General features: G+C 41.8%; 1 protein-coding gene across 2 annotated transcripts in view; it reads left to right on the top strand.

The window, feature by feature from the left end:
- The window catches only part of SEMA5A (sema domain, seven thrombospondin repeats (type 1 and type 1-like), transmembrane domain (TM) and short cytoplasmic domain, (semaphorin) 5A), a 312,698-nt gene that overhangs the window by 251,924 nt on the left and 38,522 nt on the right, over positions 1-22,252 (top strand). For both annotated transcript variants that reach the window (XM_014543536.1, XM_005871038.2), the window contains exons 12-15: positions 790-997; positions 7,823-7,940; positions 12,043-12,224; positions 15,202-15,345. In XM_014543536.1, the coding sequence (XP_014399022.1) occupies positions 790-997; positions 7,823-7,940; positions 12,043-12,224; positions 15,202-15,345 (652 nt within the window). The remainder of the gene's footprint in view (positions 1-789; positions 998-7,822; positions 7,941-12,042; positions 12,225-15,201; positions 15,346-22,252) is intronic.

Below are 22,252 nucleotides of genomic sequence, written 5' to 3'. Positions count from 1 at the left end.
CAGGCTGACAGCAGGGGCCTAGCCCCAGGGACAATAGCATGTGTTTTAAGTCTGTGTCCCTGACACATGGCATTGACCCCTCACTGGCTGAAAGGCCCTTCTTCCGTGCCCCTCACAGCCAATCTGGGGAGTCTACGTGGTCAGGGACACTCATCCTTGGGCAGTGCTTATAAATAAGTGAGCAGACACATGTAGTGAGCAGAAAAACTGCAGGTGGAACTGCAGGGTCCAGGTCAGCAATGGATGCTTATCGTACAGGGAAGAAGACTTTGGGGAGTTGAGACCAAGAAAAGCATCACCAAGAAGAACATCAGAGCTAAAGAGGAAGGGGTTGATGTAAGCTGGGGACAGAGAAGGGCAGGATGGAAAAGGGGCAGCCTTCACTGTCCTGCAGATTTGCAGTTGCCCATGGCCTGGCATCTGCCTTCCTGGGGTGGCAAAGTCAGGACCTCTGACACTGGAAACCCAAGATTGTCTCTTAGAATTTCTGTCACCAGATGGTCCACAGGGGATGGGTGGCTCCTTCGAGCTGCAGTAAGCTCCGGTCTCCAGACTTGCTCTAGGACGAGGCAGATGGTAGCTGAGTGTTCTCTCCCTTGGCTGCATGGTAGGTCTGCTGAGAGCTGTAAAAATGCCTGGTGCCCAGGCCCACACCCAGTGTGGCTGATTGACTAGGTCTGGGTTGGGGCCCCAGCAACAGCATCTTCAAAGCTCCTCAGACGATTCTCTGAGCAGCCAGGCTGGGAGGCCCGCTGACCTTATGTCCTTCCTTCCCTGTTGCCTTTGCAGATTATGGCACCATTAAGAAGGTGCGGGCGCCCCTGACTGCGACCTCGGGGAGCTGTGTGCTGGAAGAGATCGAGCTCTTCCCGGAGAGGCGGAGGGAGCCCATCCGGAGCCTGCAGATCCTGCACAGCCAGAGCGTCCTGTTCGTGGGCCTGCGGGAGCACGTGGCCAGGATCCCGCTGAAGAGGTGCCCGTTCCACCGCACACGCAGGTAGGGCAGCCCCAGGTCGATCCTGCACGCTGTGCCCTCACAGCCATGCCACCTGAGAGAGGGCACAGGAGCCAGAGGCCTTCACATTCTCTGGGGTTGAATGGCAGCCGGGCCTAAATGTCCCTGTGTCCTGACTCCCAGGATGCAAAGGGTTTTGAAGAAAACTGATTTACTGTGATGAACATAACCCACCAGTGTCTGTGGAGGAGGAGCCATATTATTACACCTGTAAGCAACGGCCAGGGCTACAACAAATTATTCAGCACCTTAGAACACTCAGTGATAATGCTGGTCATTGGCATTCCTGCATTAATTTGGCACAAGTTTCATTTTATTTGTGTAATGCATGTGTGCGTGTGTGTATGTGTATGTGTGTGCGTGTACACATTTTCTATATGTTAGAATATATGTATCAGAACAATATGAAGTATGCGTCCTCTTAACCTAAAGTTAATCCCCCCGAAGTGGCAATGGCACCCCCTCTCTGGGCAGTCCTCATGGTTCTGTCCTGGGCACTCGCTGTCTAGGGGTGCTGTCCCTCTCCAGAGGCTCCAGATTCACCCAGGCTGCTGGGAGGAGGGAAGGAGAAGGGAGTTTCTCCAGGCTCGGGGGAACCCATGTACCAGCACACCTTTCCTCACTGCCTCGGCCGGTCTGGTCACCCACCAGCGGTATCCACTATGGACCCAGTGCTATTTGAAGCTCAGTTTGTGAAAATGCAGGCCCATATGCTTGGGAAGCTGCAAGTTTCCATGTACACCATACATTTGACCAGCACTGTAATGTTGGAATGCTGCATAAATGCTCTGACGCCTGATACAAGATTGGCCCTGGGGAAATCATAAGCTTCAATGTCCATAGGGATCAGTCCCCAAAACAGGGCATCAATGCAGACTTGGTGTAGAAGTGGATGTTTAGATATATCACTCACAAACACCATACACAGGTCATTGTTTCTCAAACCAGGCACCCAGTGGCATTAGCTTTGGGTTCAGAGGCTGGGAGTGACATTACAGACCTGCACATGCTGTTTCTTGATCTGGTCACTACAGTATTTTACACCCCACTTTCTTACCTAACATGCAAATTACTGTAGAATGAAATGAATAATGTGCAGAGTGAAAAATTTAAAGCACTCTGCAAAGTGTAGAAGAAAGGCTTTATGTATTGCAATATCTCCTTCTGGATGATTCTAGAAAATGATGTCTGTACTATCATACCTTCATTGGTAATAGAGTGTTGAGAAATAACATTAGGGACCTTCTATCTAATAACAGTGCTATTGCGAGCATTGATACTGGATGGTGATATTTATTACCAGCTATCTTTTATAGAGCACCTTTTTCCTAACATTAACCAATGATTGCTTAAAACTTGTTTGGATTTGTGTTTCCTGCCGGACTAATTGAAGCCAGGGATTATTCTGCCAGTTGCTGATGACTCAGTGGGGGACAAACAGGGAAAGCTGGAGTATTGCTAACAGACATGTCACACATCAGAATGCATTAGAAGGGCACCAGTCTTGCATCTCCATCCCCATGAGCTCTGAAATCCAACAGTGACTTGTTCGGGAGTGACCCTGATTACTATGCACAAAGACACAGGCCTGTGCTGTATGTCAGGTGTTTCTGGTGCCAGAGTGGGAGTTCATGGCTTGCAAAGCATGAGGCCATTCATCCTCTCATGGTGATTCTCTTCATTGGACCTGGGTTCCTGGTGCTCAGCTCCTTGTACGTAAGGAAGCCAAGTCCTGCATCAGATCCCGGAAGCCAGGCCTCATCTTCCCTTTCGCGACTCTTACACGACTGCACTTCAAGGCTGGTCATGAATCCACAGGAGCGGCTGCCACCAGTCACTGTGGCCAGGAGCAGTTCACAGCTCCCTCTTTCTGTCGAAGAAATTAAGGCCACTTTTCTGTCATCATCAGGCTCCTGCAGAGGGAAGATTTTACTATTATATCCAGAGCTGTCTCCCTGCTGGTTACTCGTCCACTCGCTCAGAGGAAAGCAGAGTGAGACTGTGACTTCACTGTAGATCGATGGACTGTGGTCTCTGTGTGCCCACTCTCAGTGGGGGGTAGTTTGGGTCTGACCCTTAGCAATTCCACTTGCGAAAAGAAAATATTTTAATTCAAGAGTTTCTCTGGATTCTTTCCAATGTTTCTCTGCCATCCTCCTATAGAAAGACAAAAAAATCTCCCTAGCGAAAATTAACTGGGGAAAAAAATCAATTTTTAAGAAACTAATATCTTTGTGACCAGATTTTCTTTATATGAATTATGTGGGGGAATTGTTTTTTGGTTTTTTTTTTGTTTGTTTGTCTGTTTTGACAAAAGCAATGTTGATTTTCCAGAAGTATGCCTAGGGAATTACACAAAATAGGAACAGAATAATAATTGAGTAACAGGAGGTTACTGATCTCTTCTTTAAATAAACTTTCTGTAGTAGAATGTAAGTCATTTTAGCTGCTACTAGAAACTCAATTTTATTAATGAATTTTGAAGTGTTTAAGAAGAAAAATTGAGCTTAAGTAATCATATTCCCATTTTTCATTTCTTAGAATGCCTTTTCTTCAAAGGCAATGCATAGTTTGATGAATGTGTATAAATGATAACAATTCATACAATTCCACAACTTTTATATGTTTGGCATTGTGCTGGATTTTATCACTACTTGATCATTTTATCATGTCAATCATATACCCTGAATGTAAAGTCATATATTATCTCCATTTTTCAAATGAAGAAATAGTGGCTTCGATTTTTGTTGTCCTGCTCAAGGTCACATGGCTCTAGTGACATGAAGCCCAGGTTCAAAGCTGGGAGTTGCTACACCTATGGCCCAGGCTTCATCTTTGGTTCTCTGCCTCTTTCCTCTCTTCTATTTATTTCTTTTTTAAAAAAGAAATTATTATTGATTTCAGAGAGGAAGAGAGAGAGAGAGAGAGAGAGAGAGAGAGAGAGAGAGAGAGAGAAAGAGAGAAAGAGAGAGAAATATTAATGATGAGAGAGAATCACTGATTGGCTGCCTCCTGCACACCCCCCACTGGGGACTGAGCCTGCAGCCTGGGCATGCGCCCTGACCTGCTATTTACTTTATAACCTAAAGAGAAAACCTCAGTTCTTGTGGAATAGTAAAACCCCTTTACAGAGAAGAGTAGTGATATAAAACATTAGCCAAAAGATTGGAAACCCTTGGGCCTTAGGTGTTTGTTTTGTTTTGTTTGTGTTTTATTATAAAAACTAACTGGGAAGAGGAGCAAAGCCGAAAACTGGATGAATCATAGCCTATAAATAAAACAGAAGACATATGCCTTTTAAATGTTGCTTTATAAAACTGGGGTGTGTGTGTGTGGATGAAACCATTAAAATAAGGAGCTTGGCTCTATTGGAGCATTGGTATCTAATTATCCTTAATCCAGTCAACCTGTACTAGTTATCATTTAGTTAAAGAAACTAAATGATAGTTTCATTATTAAGAAAATTAGTATGGAAATTAAGACATGGCTTGAAAGGGAAAATTTTTAAAAGGTGGAGTTAATTGGTTGGCACTGTTATTAATTACATATTATCTAAAGACTGCATCTGCCCGATGGGAGAAATATACACCTAAATATACACCTACAGAAAGACATTGCAGGATCCCCACATGTCCCCAGCAAGACAACCTTGGCCATTCAGGTATGAATCACATAAGCATTCAGAAAGACATTTTGACATGTACTCATTTTACAAACTATTCTCCGTTTCATATGAATTTAATATTTCCCAAATCTCAACGTCTTGAGTTTTTGTTTGTGTTGGCATTGGTGTGGCCTCTGAAGACGGTCCGTTTTCCTTAGTTAACTCATTGCTAGTATATTTATTGAACTTAATATGTGCCAAGCACCAAGCCAGGCCCTGAGTGGATGATGACAAATGAGGCAGCCCTGACCCTGTCATGGGGCTCAGAATCTAATGAGAAATTCTGGCATAAATAAAATCTCCAGAATATCTATTGTTGATTTGAGCCAACGGGCCTTGGAGTTACCTTAGAGTTTATCCCCAGATCAATTTATCATTACAGCTGATCTCAGATGGACTACATGAGGACCTAATCACTGAGCCTGACATCCCTGTCCAATTACTTTTACAGTTGTCTTGGAATCACTCCCAGTGTTCCAGTCCCAAATTTCCAATAGTGAGGGAATGAATCAACAAGTTATGATATACGTATTCAGTCAATTATTTGCTCAGTGGGTTATTCTGAAGCCATTAAATGATGGCTATGAAGACATCTGTGACGTGATAGTAATTGGAAAAAGGAACCCATTATGTGTATGTCAACATTACAACTGTTTAAAAAGTAGAAGGGGGAAAGACAAAGTGCATTCATCACCAGGCTTATTACGATTGTGAAGAGCGCCTTGTATAGGGGTCTAAGGTGGGCTGGGGCTGGAACCCAGTGTCTTCTAGCAAAGTCACAGTAAATCCCTGGGTCCAGGGGAGGCTGGAAAAGGAATGGATAAAATGTGTAGAAGGTGCGCTTGACTTGTGGATTCAGAAACAGAAGGCATGCTGATGTTCTGTAATAGGGAGAAATGTAGGTGTTGTGGGGCCTGAAGCTTATACCATTTGGGGACTGTTCTCACTAAAGAAAAGAATATCAAATTATAAGTGCAAAATGACTGGGTTTAATTGCGGTGCCTTAAAGGGCCTCATGAACTGAAGAAATAAAAACTTCAGGAAGTAAAGCTGCTTTGGCTTCATTGTAAATCCACCTCTGGCAATGATACAAACATACATTTTGATCCAGGTAGACAATAAAAGCAAATAAAATATAAGTGCCATCTTGTAGAGATGCCACGGCTGCTCCTGCCTCTGCTATGCCCACTCTCTTCCCCTACAACCATGGTTGGGGTGCTTTAATTTTTTTTTCTTTTCCTCTTTGGCCAAAATGTTAATGTATTTATATTATTATTTATACTAGGGGCCCAGTGCACGAATTCGTGCACCTTGCAAGGAACTGTGGGCCCTGAGCCTGTGGTGTGCACAGGGGCGGGTCTCCGCCCATCCTTCATGCCCCTGCCTGGCCCCTCCCACTGCAGCCCCAGGTCCCCTCTCTGCCAGCAGCTCTGCTCCCAGTACGGAGCAATTGGGGCCGACACCATCAGCAGGTGCTAGTGGTGGCTGCTGCCCCAATCACCCCTCAGGTGCAGGGGGAGGTGAAGCCCTGAGGGGCGATTGGGGCCAGCAGCTGCCACTTGCACCCACTGACGGCACTGAGCAATTGAAGCTGGTGCTGGGTGCCAGCAGCAGGTGTGAGCGGCAGGCGGGACCACAGTCCGCAGGAGCAAAGAATTTTCAGTAACCACCAGAGGCTAGCCCTGATGACAGCAACTGGTGCCCCGCCTTGGTCTGGCGCCCCTGCTCACCTGCTCCACCATCCTGCTGCAGCTGACACCCACCATGTTCCTCATTCTGCCGCCTGCTGCCAACGCCTTCCATATTCTACACACGCCCCCTAGTGGTCAGTGCACGTCATAGTGACTGGTTGTTCGGTTGTTCGGCTGTTCCACCATTCGGTGTATTTGCATATTAGGGTTTTATATATATAGATTATTTAATCATATTATATTATAGATTGTTATTACCATGGAGAATATGTTTTTAAGAAGAAGGTGTACTAAAAATATTCCATAGTCCTTCCAGTAGTGTAGGTTCGTAGCTCTCCTTAGTGTTCCTTAGCTCTCCTTAGCTTTGCATTAATCAGCCAGCAGTTTTGCTCAGTTTCCTAAGGAGCAGAGCACATGTACAAGAGCAGTTTGACTTTGTTTTCCTGTGATTTTTTCTTTGCAATTGGCTGTGGTATTTATCGCATAATTGTTTAATGTTTTTTCCCCTTTACTAAAAACTAAGTTCTCTAAGTACAGTGACTATGCCTGTTTTTGCCAGGTTGTGCATGAACTCCATCATTGGAGCAAAACCAAAATAAAATATCCACTGTCCACAATACTTCTGAATAATATGTAGAATATTGTAGACAGCTATATTAAACTATTATTAAACTGATATTTTGTGTTCATTTTAAGCCATAGTACTGAAAAGGAAGACATACTCATTTGATTAAATTTGAACTAACCACATTGCAGGGTTTTGGGTGTATTTGCTTGTCCTTGGGCCAATTTTATAAATTTTGTGTCTGTTTTCTTTGCTGTTTCATCAATACCTCCCTTGTTGGAGTTTTTTAGGTGTCTAAATGATATAAGAACCTGTTATACCACAATAGGTGTTCAACAAATAATGTCTTTTACTAAGGTGTTGATGATAGTGATGATGATAAAGATAGTGGTGGTGATGATGATTATGGTCATCAGAAAAATGATAACAATAATACCTCCCTATAAAAGTTGTTTGTGTCTAAATGGGATAATTTGACATATCACAGTAGGTTTTCAACAAAGAATACCTATTATTAAGGGGATGCTGGTGGTCATGGTAATGGTGGTGGTGGTGATAACAACAACTAGTGTTTTTGAGCATTGCAAAATTCCAACTTTAGCTCTGTTGATAACACCAAAAGGCTCACATTGGTGCAGATAGTCATTTCGTTGTCTGCCCTCTATCTTAGAAAAAAAAAATACAGGTGTTTCGATGAAAATCAGTTATTTAGTTTTAGTTGGATACTTGCAAGTGTGTACAGATAGCTATGTTCTCTCATGTGCATACTGAAACTTTGTTTTGCATAACTAGTTCCCATGTGAAGTTAGAAGAGTTAGGCTTGCCTTAGTCTGAATCTTTGTTTAGTTAAGCTGCCTCTCTATTGATCCTTGGGTGTGTGTTTGCAGTGCCTGCATCGGGGCCCAGGACCCTTACTGTGGCTGGGATGTGGTGATGAAGAAGTGCACCAGCCTGGAGGAGAGCCTGAGCATGACTCAGTGGGAGCAGCCCCTCTCCACCTGTCCTGTAAGTGTCTGCGCTCTCGGGCCTCTGAGCACCCTGTCCTCAGTCACCCTGCTGTCCTCAGTCACTAACCAGCCCTTTAATGATGTCCATGATTTTCATCTTAGAACCTTTCCTGCACACCCTGTCTGTGCTCTCTTAACTTACTCAGCTCTTCCTTTGCATGAGAGCCACGTGGGATACTGGCATAAGCTTTTTGTCTGCTTTGATGAGAAGTATCTTAGAGGAAACAGTGCTGATTTGAAAAATGGGGTGTAATATCTCCGTTTTAGTCTTGAATTTTTATCTCCAAAGTTTGGTGTGAACCATTGTACCCTTTGTAGCATTAATAAAATAGTACCTTCCACACCCATCAATTTCCCTTGGGAGCTATAGTTCCAGAAGCCAAGTAGAGCTTTTAAAAGAATGAACTAAAGGCTATTACCATGGAGCCCCATGTGGGACAGTCTTGTAGATCCTGCTCAGGGTCACAGCAAGGTCTGGGAGAGACGGCCTAATGTACATTCCCACAGTGAATTCTGCAGAATGAAGAGCAGCTCACTTGCATTTGGAGTCAGACTCTGAATCCAAGAAAACCGATTCCACATTTTCTATTGCCGGTATATTTATTTGGGTCCTCACTTCTAAGAACCAGCTGCTTTTTTTTATTTGTCTTTTTTCTCTCTCAGGGAATATGATTAACAACTATTAGCTTCCACACATTTGCAAATTTATTAAGTTACTTTGCTGTCATGTAACCGCTGTTCTCTGTGACTGTCAGCTCTGGCATTCCTCTGTGAGACAGGGCTGAGAAGAGAAGCGCCACATTCGTTATTTGAAATCAGTGCTGTTGCTTCAATACAGAACTGCCTGAGGCATGTGAACTTTGGGTCTGCATCCTGTCAAGGAACTTGCTAAGTCTCTTATCTAAACGTGTGTGCATTAAGACTGTCCTTCCATTTGTAAGTGGGAAAACAGACAGAGTGACATGTCGAAGGCCAGGGCTATGAAAACCAGTGTCCTTCCCCAAGTGTTGGCACGAGATGAATGTATAACCTCATCTGGGCTTCAAGCAGATCTTTGCAAGAGGGTTAGCTGATAGTCCTTTGGGTGATAGCTTCAGATCTCTGATTTTAGAAGCAACTTTTTCTGCAGTGTTTCTTGAAATAAGTCCCTTTTCATTTCTGAACAACTCTCAAGAAGCACAATGGTGTTCACCTTCCTTTTTTTAAAATCCTCACTGAGATTATGTTTTTATTGATTTTAGAGAGAGAGAAAAGGAGGGAGAGAGAGAGAGAGAGAGAGAGAGATCAATGTGAAGGAGAAACATTGATCTGTTGCCTCCCATAAGCACCACGATCAGTCATCAAACCTGCAACCTAGCTATGTACCCTGACCAGGAGTCGAACCTGGGACCTTCTGGTGCTTGAGAAGATGCTCCAACCAACTGAGCCATCCAGCAAGGGTCAGAGAAAACAACACGGATTTTCCGAAATGCCATCGTAATGTACTGTGTACTTTACAAGAATCAGCACACCTTCTTCTAGATATTTGACCTTGACATTTTAATGATAGATAGCAGTTCTTTTGTTGTTGTTGTTAATCCTGACCACAGGATATTTTTTCCATTGATTTTCCCTTTTTTTTAAGAGAGAGTGAAAGGGAGGGGGAGACGCAGAAAGGGAGAACCACTGACGTGAGAGAGACACACCCATTGGTTGCCTCCCACACTTGCCCAAACTGCAACCGAGGTACATGCCCTTGACCAGAATCAAACACATATCCTACAGTCTGAGGGCCAGTGCTCTAACCACTCAGCAGAACTGGCAAGGGCAATAGCAGTTCTTCTTAAGCAATAAGGCCATCGGTCTGGGACTCATGGTGGTTTTATTGAATATCTGAGGCATGCTTATTTGTGTAATGGAAAATACACATGCTGCCACTTGGTTTATGACAAATATGTGTCCGGTATATTTCTACAGTAAGAAAACAGAGATGAACCCAGCTGGTGTGGCTCAGTAGTTGTGTGTCGACTCATGAACCAGGAGATCATATTTCCATTCCCAATCAGGTCACATGCCCGGGTTGTGAGCTTGATCCCCAGTAGGGGGAGTGCAGGAGGCAGCCTATCAATGATTCTCTCTCATCATTGATGTTTCTCTCTCTCTCTCCCCCTTCCTCTCTCTGAAATCAATTGAAAAGCAACAACATAAAAAGAAATGGAGTTTATCCAATATTTAAGAAATAACCAGAGGGTTGTTATTAAAGTTGTCAGTGCTACTGAGAGGAACATTTTTGTTATAAACTCAGGAAAGGAGGAGGGTGATGTACATCTGCCCTGGGGTTAGAGCTGTCCCTCCACCTCCTCTGTTGTAAAATTATACCTGAGATGTAATCGCTGATTCACTGTCCAGAAAACATGTAACAAGGTCCTTTTTTTTCCTTGTTTGAGGTGATTTTCTTATATAAAACCATCCCTATCATCTCACCCTATATAATATGTCATATTCAAGATACACTTTTAATAAGTTAACAATATGGAAAGCATCTAACAACAGAGAATAAATTATGTCACTGAGCAATAACCAGGAAATAAAACAATGTATTTTCTCATATATGAAGGCTACCATGTAGAAAAATGAGAAGTTTTGAATAACCCAACTACTATTTTAATTATGTATTATTTTCTAACAATCTATTTCTTAGAAAGAAATGAACTAGATGAAAATTATTAACATTTATTTAGAGCAGTCTTAGAGAGATATTTTGAAAGTCTATTAAAAATGTAATTTGCTTTTATGTTATTTTTTAGTTTTGACTGAAATGGAAGAAAAGCTTAATTTTACTCGCCAAATCTACCATATTTCATCATTTCTGATATGTCATTGATCATGAAGTATACTACTATTTTATAAGAAAAAAAATGCTTTCATGGATTGCAAGAGGCCAGCTGATTTCAGAAATGTAAACATACATAAAATCTTTTAATGAGCAAAGTACATTTCTTTGTTTATCTACATATATGTAGCCCAATGAAATTAAGCTTTATAAGCTGAGGGATTTTTGAATGAGACCAGTGCATCTTATATCCAGTTGAGTAATGAGAGGAGGTCCTGTTCCATGGAGCTCAAGGTTAGAGGGGTGATGAATGTGCTGAGATTGATACCACACCCTCTGGGGAACCCACCTTGTAAGTCTTCACAAACCTTGGACAAACAGCAGCTGAGTTAGTTTCCCAGCCACGCCTCAGGCATAGGCTGCCATTTGCTGCTTAGAACCTCTGCTCTCCAGAGAGATCAAGTTGCCAATGGGACCCCAGAACCTTCCCAGACACTTAGCAACTTAAGACCCATTTTTCCACCTCACAATCCCTATTTTAAAATGTTCATAAATTTTTGTTGTCCAGGAAATAGGGCAATCGTTGACTAACTATTGACTACAGTTCTGTTTGTTTATATAAATGTGATTAAAACATTGTTCTCAGTTTAATAGATTTGAAGTGCTTGAGCAAGATCTAAATCGCCATATCTAGCATGATTCGAAAAATATGTACATATGTCCTGCATGACCTGTAATGTCGCTTAACAAAAATCTACCTGGGCTTTATGCTTGAATACTGTCCACATCCTTTGTGCCTCCTGGGGAGAGGAGGCATCCATGCCAGGGTTGTGTGGACACTAGAAGCCATGCCCTTGAACAGGATACGCCCCAGCCAGGGGGGCTAATCTATATACAAATGCAGCAGAAGTGTACATCTGTGGTTTTTCACTGCAATTCTTCTTGTCCCTTGGTCTTCTCATGTTAGTGGATAATTCTGCCATCACCTGATGGTCAAGCTATTAGCACCCTGAAAATTCCCTCCCCTCCTCCTGCTCCTCTCTCTTCTTTTCCTCCTCCATTTCCTTCTTCTCCTCTTCTGCCTTCTTTCCCCTCCCCCACTGTCTCCATCATCATCCTCACCGATGACTTCTGATGCTTTACTTTGAATTATTCCCGCCATTCATCCATTTTTATTATAATATAAAATATTCTAAGTGGGTTCTGATTGTCTTGTAAGAGTTTTTATGTTTTCTTTATGTTTGCAGCCTTAACCCTTTCTGACATCCTTCTTGTATCTGCTTCCTAGATGAGGAATCTCACGGTGGATGGGCACTTCGGTGCGTGGTCCCCGTGGACGCCCTGCACACACACGGATGGCAGCGCCGTGGGAACCTGCCTCTGTCGCACCCGCGCTTGCGACAGCCCGGCCCCCCAGTGTGGCGGCTGGCAGTGCTCGGGCCCCCGCATGGAGATCACCAACTGCTCCAGGTGCGTGGCTCCCAACACTCAGGCCTGCTTTCACGTGTGAACTCTGACTGCAGAGGAGTTTGGGAAATCATTCCTAATGTGTATCTTCCCGCCTCAAGAGAAAGGCAGACAGAGACAGAGACACTTACCACTTCAAAACTGCGTTGTCTACGGAAGGAGATTTTAAACTCTAAAGTAGATTATAAATCTGATCCTGTTCTTGTTTCCCTCATTAGATTAAGAAAAACATTGCTCATGTGCACAATATTATTGCTTGTTTGAGGGAAACGTCCATGTCAATGACAGTCTTTTTCTGGAATATTAGACTAGTTGTCCTTTATTAGACAACACGGTCTGGTCCGGTCCATTTGTTATGGGCTGGCCAATCCACTTGGCTCTTCACAACTGTCTCTTTCTGTTGACAGCATCAGTGACCCCCAGTGGTTACAAGGGAGAGTTGTAGGCCCCGCCCTTCTGACCTTGCCATTAGGTGGTTCCTGAGAATGAAAGGAAGTCTCAGATCAAAGTTAGGCAGACACATGAAACTGTGACATGGCTGTTCTTGTAAACAGGGGGCCCCAGGTCCCTGTCCCTCAGGCCTGCTGACATGCACACCTAGGAGAGGTTCACACAATGCAGATGTGATGCTCTGGCAGCTGGTCAGCCAACCTCCTAGGTGAACCAGGGGAAGGACCCTCTGTTATCATGGATATCGCACATTTTAACTAATAATTACTTCACATTGAAAAATGAGATTTTATTGGAATTCCATTCCTTAATGCCATTGTTTTTAATTCCCAATTATTGTTCCTATTCAGGCATGAATGCACCTGAATCGGACAGGGCTTTACACCAATTCCATCTTTATGTTTTATTTTTCTAGTTCTAAGTTTGGATGGATCTTACTTACATAAGTGGTTGGAAATGTAAGGTCAGCACTGTCACTCACTTCCCTGGGTTTTTTTCAAAATTATCTGCCAAAATCATGATAAGCTAACATCAAATACTTTTGTAATGTCCTGTATTAGTTAATAAACTGTTTATGCTGGCCTTTGATTTTATTGGAAGTAAAACACTGGAAACCACCTAATTTGCAAATGGAATTTTTTGCTTAGTTAGTACTGTCAAATACTTTTCAATTTGTGCAAAGTACATCAAAGAGCCTTTAAGACGACCATTCAAGTGATTCTAAATTCAATCTGTTATTCTTATGTATAGGCACCTTGTTTAACCCAACACACTCAAAAAGTGTTTGAAAATTTGAAATGTTGCTAATTTAATACATTTTACAAGTATAATATTTTTGGTTATATGCTTTATCTCATCACATTTAAATATGTTTTCTCAATACCTTGGAGCAGCAGGATTAAAGACATTCAATTTATGAAAGAAATCCACAATATAAATTAATTAGTTAAGCCAGACTTTACTGTCAAACCAGGGCCAAGTCAGACTTACTATTGATTGGGAAAATATGGTTTTATTTTATCATTAAAATGAACATTTGAATGTACATCCTTATGACATTATGTCACTTCTGAATTCTAATTCTTATCAGGGAGGGAGAGAGGGAATGGAGGGAGGGGGAAAGGGAAAGATGATTGATTGATTAAACAATATAACTAGGTAATAAAAAGGTTGGAGATCAAGGGAAAGCCACGAGCCTTGACAGGAGTTTGTCATCTAAATGCATTGAGTCTCTGCAGCCTTCCAGTTGTCTAACCTATGCCTTCCCTTATGGAACTTCAGGAACAAAACCTGTGTTTTTCCTGAGATGGTCAGGAGTGCCGCTGTGACATGAGATTTGTGTTCAGGACCAATAAAGGACTTAACTGTTCTTGAGGGAAATCCATAGTTGGGACGACCCTTGATGGGTTAAACGACCCGTGGTGGGTTAGATCCTCTCAGCTGAGCAATAGCCACCAAGCCTCTCAGCAGCTGGAAGAAGGCAAGCTCAGTCCTCAGGGCACCTGTGTGGAATCCGTCCACTGCTATGTGGCAGTAGTTGAGAGAGAAGAAGCCAAATCTAAGTCCAAAGGCTCTCTGCTCTATAGGATATCTGAGCGCCCAACGCCCAGCTTTGTAAGATTCAATGCTGGGTAACCCGGAGGTGTGCTCAAACAGCTTGATCCATTGAGTAGGTTCCGAGTCTTCTGCTTAGTGTTCTGTTGTTGCTGTTTGTTTGATTTTCTTTTACAGCTATACTCAATTATCTCCTCCGTGCCTGGCACCTATGGCACCATGACCACAGTAGAATTTTATATTTTATAAAAGTGGTTCATTTTATTTTTATCTTTTACGATCTCTACCTTATTGCCTATCCATATATAAGTAACAAATTCAGATAAACACAATTTGCAGTCTTCCTTTATATTCTATATCTTTGCCAAATTACAAGAAAATAGCCAAGAATCTGAATTTAAAATAGCCTTCATTCATTTTTAATAAAGTTTGTTTTAAAACTCTAGATGTTACCGTGTCCTATATCAATATGAATGCTACCAAGAGAATTACTGGTTTTCATTGATCTTAAAAGTAAGCATTATGTATAGGTTTAGATAATTATTTTGTTTATATATGTACTTTAAATTATAACTGAAATAGTACAAGTCAAGTGAAAGTATACATTCTAGAGTTTTGGGGATTCATCTCTAATTGCTTTTCAATGAATTAACATTGCTTTTTAGATTTACTTTTTCAAAATTAAAGTTTCTTAATAGTTTCTAATACAGCCCATTTTGAATTCTTTATAGTGTGCTTAAAATGTCACTCTTAAATGTCTTACCCAGACTCTGACATCTGATACCAGGGAGAAAAATCTCACAGTAACAGATCCCCAGGATGCAGTACCTTCAGTCCCATGGCCCCGGTTCCCTTTCTCCTCCCACCCCGTAATCGGTGGTCCATGTGGGAAAGCACCTGTATTGGGAGGTGGGTGCAGATAGGGATGGACTCTGAGCCAGTGTGACTCAGTGACCACATTGCTTCCTTCCCCCAGGAATGGAGGCTGGACCCCCTGGACCTCCTGGTCTCCCTGCAGCACCACCTGTGGGATCGGCTTCCAGGTGCGCCAGCGGTCCTGCAGCAACCCCACGCCCCGGCATGGGGGCAGGGTGTGCGTGGGACAGAACCGAGAGGAAAGGTACGTACCGCTCTGCCCAGCATCGCCGTCCTCACACTTACTGTCATTCCGGTGCGGTCAGTTCCCTGCGGCTTTAGTTTTGGATCTAGCTTAGCTTATCTGTGGCATCCCTTTCTGTTGAGCTGAACTGTCCTCCGCTTTTCCTGACATCCTTAAATGTTGACCAAAGCCTCATGTTGACAGCTTCCCTGGGCTGCTGTGGTCCCTGTGTGGTTCTCTCCACTGAGCAATTCCCAACGGGTGGAGCTCCAGGGACAGTGGGCACCCTGCCCCTGTCTGTGCTGGGCTCCCTGGGGGCTCAGCAAGTGAGTTTGCTGGAGAAAGCTTGCGTTTGTTGGAATCCAGCTGTCCCAGTCTCAAAACCTACAGTTCCATGTAGGAGCAAAGGCGGTCCTGGGTCCAGATGTACTGGCCAGATGAAGTGAAGTTCTCCATCAGAACTATACTAAGCAGCTGGAGCATAGGTGGGGACATAGTCAAGGTTTTGGTTATATCTGTAACTAGTACACACTCTTCTATTAACCGATACCCTCGGTGCAGCTACGGTAGGACCCAGGGTGGGACATTCTTTCCCGTGTGTATTTTAAGCTTTCAGCATGTCCTGGGGACATTTCAGTTCAGTCTTGCATTTAACAGTTTGTTGGTTTTTATAGAATCAGACATTTGATTTTGGCCTCATAAAATCTACAGTTGTGGTATTTCACTCTCTCTTGCATATTTAAAGTACATTTTCGTTTATGGTCGTTGGAGAATATCCAAGTAGGTAATTTTCACATCACTTTCAGGGTTCTTACTCTGCCATACTCCCATAAACTTATTGTATTAGTCCCATGTGAAAGAAAATGACTTTCAATACCTTTTAATTAAAATGTAGTAAGGCTTGTATCTAGTGATATGGATTCACTGGGAGCCTCATAAAATACTGTGTGCAGTCATATTTTATGTGGTAAATATTTATATAGACAATGTAATATTTATATATTATACTTACATAAAGTCTTACTATACAGATAATCCTCTACTATATATTTATTACAACCTCAAAACAACCAGACAAAATCATTTTTTCTTTCTTCACTGTGTTCCTAAATTACCAATTAAGATTTTATTCCTTTCAACTCAGAGGAACATGAAAGCTGATTTCTGCAATGCAGGGTTGGTCATTTTTTAAGTAGTTCCCCCAAGATACTCTTGGGAAAGTACATCATTTCTGAGCTAACATTAGTTGGTGAGAAAGCTGATTATGGGAGAGCAGTCTCCCTGCTATTTCTAAGCCCAATAAGATTTAAATTTGGTTGATAGTAAGCCAGTCAGAGAAAGACAAATACCATATGATCTCACATATATGTGGAATCTAATGAAAAAAATAACCTGACAAACAAAAATAGAAACAGAGGTGTAAATACCTGGAATAGAATGACAGCTTGACAGCTGTCACAGGGAAGGGTGGTTGGGGGACTGGATGAAAGAAGGTGAAGGGATTAAGCAAAACATACACACACACATACACACACACAACACATAGACACAGACCACAGTGTGGTAATAGCCAGAGGGAAAGGGGGGTAGAAGGGTAAGTGGAGGTGGGCAAAGGGGGATCATATGGGGATGGAAAGACTTTGCTTGGGGCAATGGGTACATGATACAGTGTTCAGATGATATTTTATTGAGTTATACCCCAATAAATTCCATTTTAAAAATGCTATATATTGTCATAGAATACAGCCCACTCAGGTAAAGCCACCTTCATCTGTGTGAAGCTGCTGTTAGAATCACGGCACCTCCACACATTCCACACCTGTGGTCACCTTTCCTGGGCTGAGCAACCAGGAAGCAAGAAGCTGTTTAACTCTGGTAAACATATATGTATGTTCAGTACCCATTTACGATTGTTCTTAAAGCTTTGTTTTTAGAAAAAGATCAGAATGGCTAGTGTTTGGAGGACTTACATTCAAATGTTCTTTTTTTTTTTTCAGAAGAAATGCTCATTTGGGCTAAATGAACATTTGGTTAATGGAGGAAATTTGGATTTAAGTAATAAATGGATGGGTGTTAAGAATAGGGACTATGTAAGATTTTTATATAATTGAAGCCTTCCTATTGAATAGCCTTTCTAGTGGCTTAGCAAGAGGTTAATTAAAACCAGAAAAACCAAGAACATGATATTTCTTTCTTGGTCTTCACAAGCAAATAATTCTTAGATTTGCCATATTCTGTAGGAGGTTGGAGGTCTCCCCACCTAAGTAATATAAAGGAATACTATCCATTACAGACATTTTAGAATTAAACTGAAGATTAAAGGAAACCTGGTCTCCATTAGAAGGAACAAAAGGCCAAAGGAATAAGCATCCACAACCATTAAAACAATGATGCCATGTGTATTTAAACTCCAACAACCCTAAAGAACTTCTGAGAGACTGCAGCCAATAGACTGATTCTCCCCAAACATGTCCCTATGTTAAAGCCAGGCTTAGCGGTAATGATTTTTCACTTGAGACAAAATCTCCCATATGGGGAATAAATCAATGGGAACTTTTTTGCAACAAAAATCTCAGAAATATTCATATCACTTTTTCTGAAGTAATAGGTAAAGAAAATATCTAACTTATTTTTTTACATGTACTCTAAAAGGTATGGACACTTTGTTTATCTATTCTAAATTACCCAGAAATGATTTTCACAAGTTCCAAGAACTGTGTAGAAACTTGATTTCCAAAGAAGCCATCAATAAGGATGAAGCCATGGCCATTTGTGTGAATATTATCCAAAGGCAAATGTCATGATCGGTATTAGTTTTCTCCTGCTCTGTAACAACAGTTCCAAAAACTTCAAGGCTTAAAAAAACCACATACATTTTTTTTTAAAATTTCTCAGCCTTAGTCACCAGGCAATTCATTATGACTTACCTGGGTTCTCTGCTGGGCCAGAGATGCGATCTCATCTTAGGCTCAAGTAGGGAAGGATTTACTTCCAAGATCACGGTGGTTATCGTCAGCATTCAGTTCCTCCTGGGCTTTCAAACTGAGGACTTTGGTTTCTTATTAGTTGTTAGCCAGAGTCTGCCCTCAATTACTTGCCAAATAAGCCTTCTCATCATGGTCACTTACTTCCTCAAATCTAGTAAGGAGGAGTATCTCCTTGCAGGATGGGGTGGGAGAGTCAGGGGACCCGAGGGCATATACACTCTTATATAACGTCACCACAAGTTGACATGCCATCAGCTTGCATGTTCCCTTGGTTGGAAGTAAGTCACATTTCCTGTCTGCACTCAAGAGGGGAGCTTACACAGGACATGGATACCAGAACTCAGGGGTCATTGCAGTCACATGAGAGTTTCTGCCATAGTCTGTAGATTACCAGTCCCTCAGTTATTCACATCCCTTCACACGCAAAATGCATCTCACCCACTCCCAAGGACCCCTAACATTTTATGCTATTAAATAATTTCACCAAATGCCAGAACTTTTATCATGTAAATCATGCCCAAATGTGATTAAAGTTCCCTCCATGTGGTTCCTCTCAGCCTGTCAACATGAGAGATAAGTTATCTGTGACCAACGTACCCAACATGCAATGGGAGGACAGGCAGAGGGTACCTGCTATGGACATTTCTGTTGAAAAGGGGAAATGTAACCGCTGCTCCATAGAAATTCTGAAAGCTAGCCAGACAGGTATTGGGAGATGCTGGGGACAAGGGGTGTGCTCAATTAAGTTTCAAGACCTGGCCATAATTTTCCCTAGTTCATGGCTCTGCCTTCTGGGCTCTCAGTTCCACTTCCTGAATCTTCCTTCCTTTAAAAGGTAGCATGTGCTTGCTTCTGGGTGCTTTCGTCGGCCTGCTTTCTTCCAGTAGAATTTTGGGTTTTCTAGAGCCTCATTCAATTTGTACTTCCCATGTCCCTTACAATCCAAGCTGGTACTTTGCTGAAATAAACTCTGTGAGTCCTCCCTGGACTTCCTTGGTGTTGATTCCACTAAATAAATCTGTACCCACAGATGTTTGTGAGATGGCCCTGCTCTACCTGGGAATCCTGCCAAAATGGGAATCCTGCCAAAATGGCTGAGGGACAACACCCTATCGCTTGCTTGTGATTGACAGGATCTGTGAGACATGTCCTTGCTCTTGACCTCTTGAACGGACCCTTTGTGTGGCTGAATACTACTCTGATCATTTGATCCTTCTGAGGTTTTAACAAAAGGTTGTACAGTCACCTCCTCAGCCTTTTACTTTGTCAGCCATTTCCGGCATGCTTAGAAGCTTTTTCTTGATTTTAGCATCTTTTGCCCTCCGAAGAGGCTCGAAATTGCCAAAACTATTCAGCCCTGGTTCCTTCTGTTTAATATTTCTTCCCTCAATTTCTTTCTTTACAACACATTTAGCAATAAGCAGGAAGAAGAAACCAGGAAGCACCTCCACTACTTTTCCTGGGAATTTTCTTAACTACATAACTACTTGACACTTACATGTTCTGCTTTCCATAACTTAAGCAACAATTTTGGAAGCTTTCTGCTCTTTCTTCTTCCAGTTTCCAGGAATATGCTCTTATTTCCTTTTTAACTTTTATTGTCATGAAATATATATATAGATATAGATATATTTCATAATATACCACTTAATTTCATAATTTGCCACTTAACAATTTTTAAGTGTACAATTCGGTGACATAATTTGCATTGAGAGTATTGTGCTATCTTTGTTACCATCTATTTCTAAAACTTTTCATCCTCCCAAACAGAAGTTCTGAAACTATTAAGCAATAACTCTCTATTTCTCCTTCTTTGCAGTCCCTGGTAACCTCTAATCTATGCTCTGTCCCTATGCATTTGCCTAGTCTAGGTATTTCATATAGAATTATGTGATATCTGCCCTCTTCTATTTGGCTATTTCATTGAACATAATGTTTTCAAGGTTCATCCATATTGTAGCATGTGTCAGAAGCATATTTCCTTTTTCATGGCTGAATAATATTTGACTGTATGGCTATACCATATTGTATTTACCCATTTACTGATTAGTTGACATTTGGGATATTTCCACATTTTGTTTATTGTAAATAACACTGCAGTAAACTCTGGCATATGAGTGTCTGTTCAGTTCCTGCTTCATTTCTTGTGTAGACTTATCTTAGAGTAGAATTGCTGGATCATATGTTAATTCTATGTTTAATTTTTGAGGAACTGCAAAACTGTTTTCCACAGTGGTTGCATCATTTTACATTCCTACCAGCAATATATAAGGGAAACAGTTTTTTTCACATTCTCACCAGCAATCCTTGTTACTTTACTTTTTTTTATTTTATAACCATTCCAGTAGCTATAAAGTGGTTTCTCATTATGGTTTTGATTTGCATTTCCCTAAGGATTAATGATGTTCAGCATCTGTACATTGGCCATCTGTATATCTTTTTTGGAAATGTCTATTCAAGTCCTTTGCTCATTTTCTGGTTGGGTTGATTTTGTTGTTGTTGAGTTTTAGTTCTTTATTCTCTGTCCAATTTATGTACAGATTCTGTGGTGCCACGAAAGATTCCATTATTTCAGTATGGCCCAGCGAAGGGACAATCACTTACAGAGAACCAAGGAAAACATAGTTCTGACAGGGCTGTGATTGGTTCAGCTTAACAGAGGTTGCAGTGAGAAGCTATCATGGACCTAACCACAACAGAACACAATTTATAGCACAAAGAAATATGAAAAGAAACATGATGCAGTGTTGAGAATCTAGTCTATATGGGTTTATGAAAAGCATTTCTTTTCATAGAGACTAGGTTTGTGGGAAAATGGATAATTTATGGAGAAATATTGCTGGGTTATTAATTAACTTTTAAATGCAAAATGAGAATAAGCAGTCATGGGCAAAATTAGAATCTTAATTTTTAATGCATCATGAAATACATCTGTGACTGTCAGTGATTTAAGATACTAGAGATCCAAGAGAGCCCTTAAAAGTTCAAAAATGTTTAGCTTGTTATTTGGTAAAAAGGCAGCTGCACATAGAGGACTAGAGCCATGAGGATCCAACAGCTGGCCCATCGTGTAGGTACCTGATCCATAAATCAATAAGAATCCTTGAACAAGCAGAGTTTCCAAAGTAACCAACCTTCAGTTTCCATTTTCGTTTGTGACCAAGAAAGAGTAGTTTAACAAGAGATGCATCTCTTAGGAGAACATGTTAGTTGGGATAGGAGAGCCAGGGGACCAGAGGGGCACTTCTTCCTTAAAATTGCAGAGCATCAGAGTTAGGGGTTTACAAGGGCTTTGCCTCTCAGGGCGGATTTGTGAATAAAAACCCAGACATAGATGGACAGAAGAACCTACACATTTCTGCTTTCCTTCTGACCTCCCTTGCAGAGGGTGACATGTTCACAAAACCAGGGTGTAGCTTTTTCCTCCGGATCACTGTGGAGGGAGAAAGAGAAAGAAAAGGAAGGCAGGTTGTGGCCAGCCTTCAAATGCAGCCAGATATGGAATTGATTAACACGGGTTGAAAGTTCTATGCCACATGCACTTTTCAGGTTCTCCTGAAATAGATTTTTAGCTATAACCACAGGCAGGGCGTTTTCAAAGGTGGCCTGCTACAGGCAAACGTGAGAAAGTTTTTATGCACTATGATTTATTTTGTTATGGGGAAATGGTAGCTCAGTTTTGTACTTCTTATTAAAAGTCAAAGGTCTCTTATTTCCTTTGCTCTCCCCACCCTTTTCTTGTTTGTTTATGTTTTTGAAAGCTGAAATTAGGGCCAAGGACTCTAGGATGTCCATCCCTTTTAAATGTCAGTGGATCCACTTGGAAACGGGAGGTGGTTTTCTACTTCTCGTTATACCCACAGTGAGAGAAGCGGCACATGGAGATTTTGAATCACATGCTGAGAGTTCTGATGTTCTGAGTTTTCTTGACTTACTGCTTC

This window comes from Myotis brandtii, unplaced genomic scaffold, assembly GCF_000412655.1.
Source record: "Myotis brandtii unplaced genomic scaffold, ASM41265v1 scaffold328, whole genome shotgun sequence".
Classification (NCBI taxonomy): Eukaryota; Metazoa; Chordata; class Mammalia; order Chiroptera; family Vespertilionidae; genus Myotis; species Myotis brandtii.
Note: the sequence above shows the minus strand (reverse complement) of the source record. Positions and strands in the feature narration are given on the sequence as shown.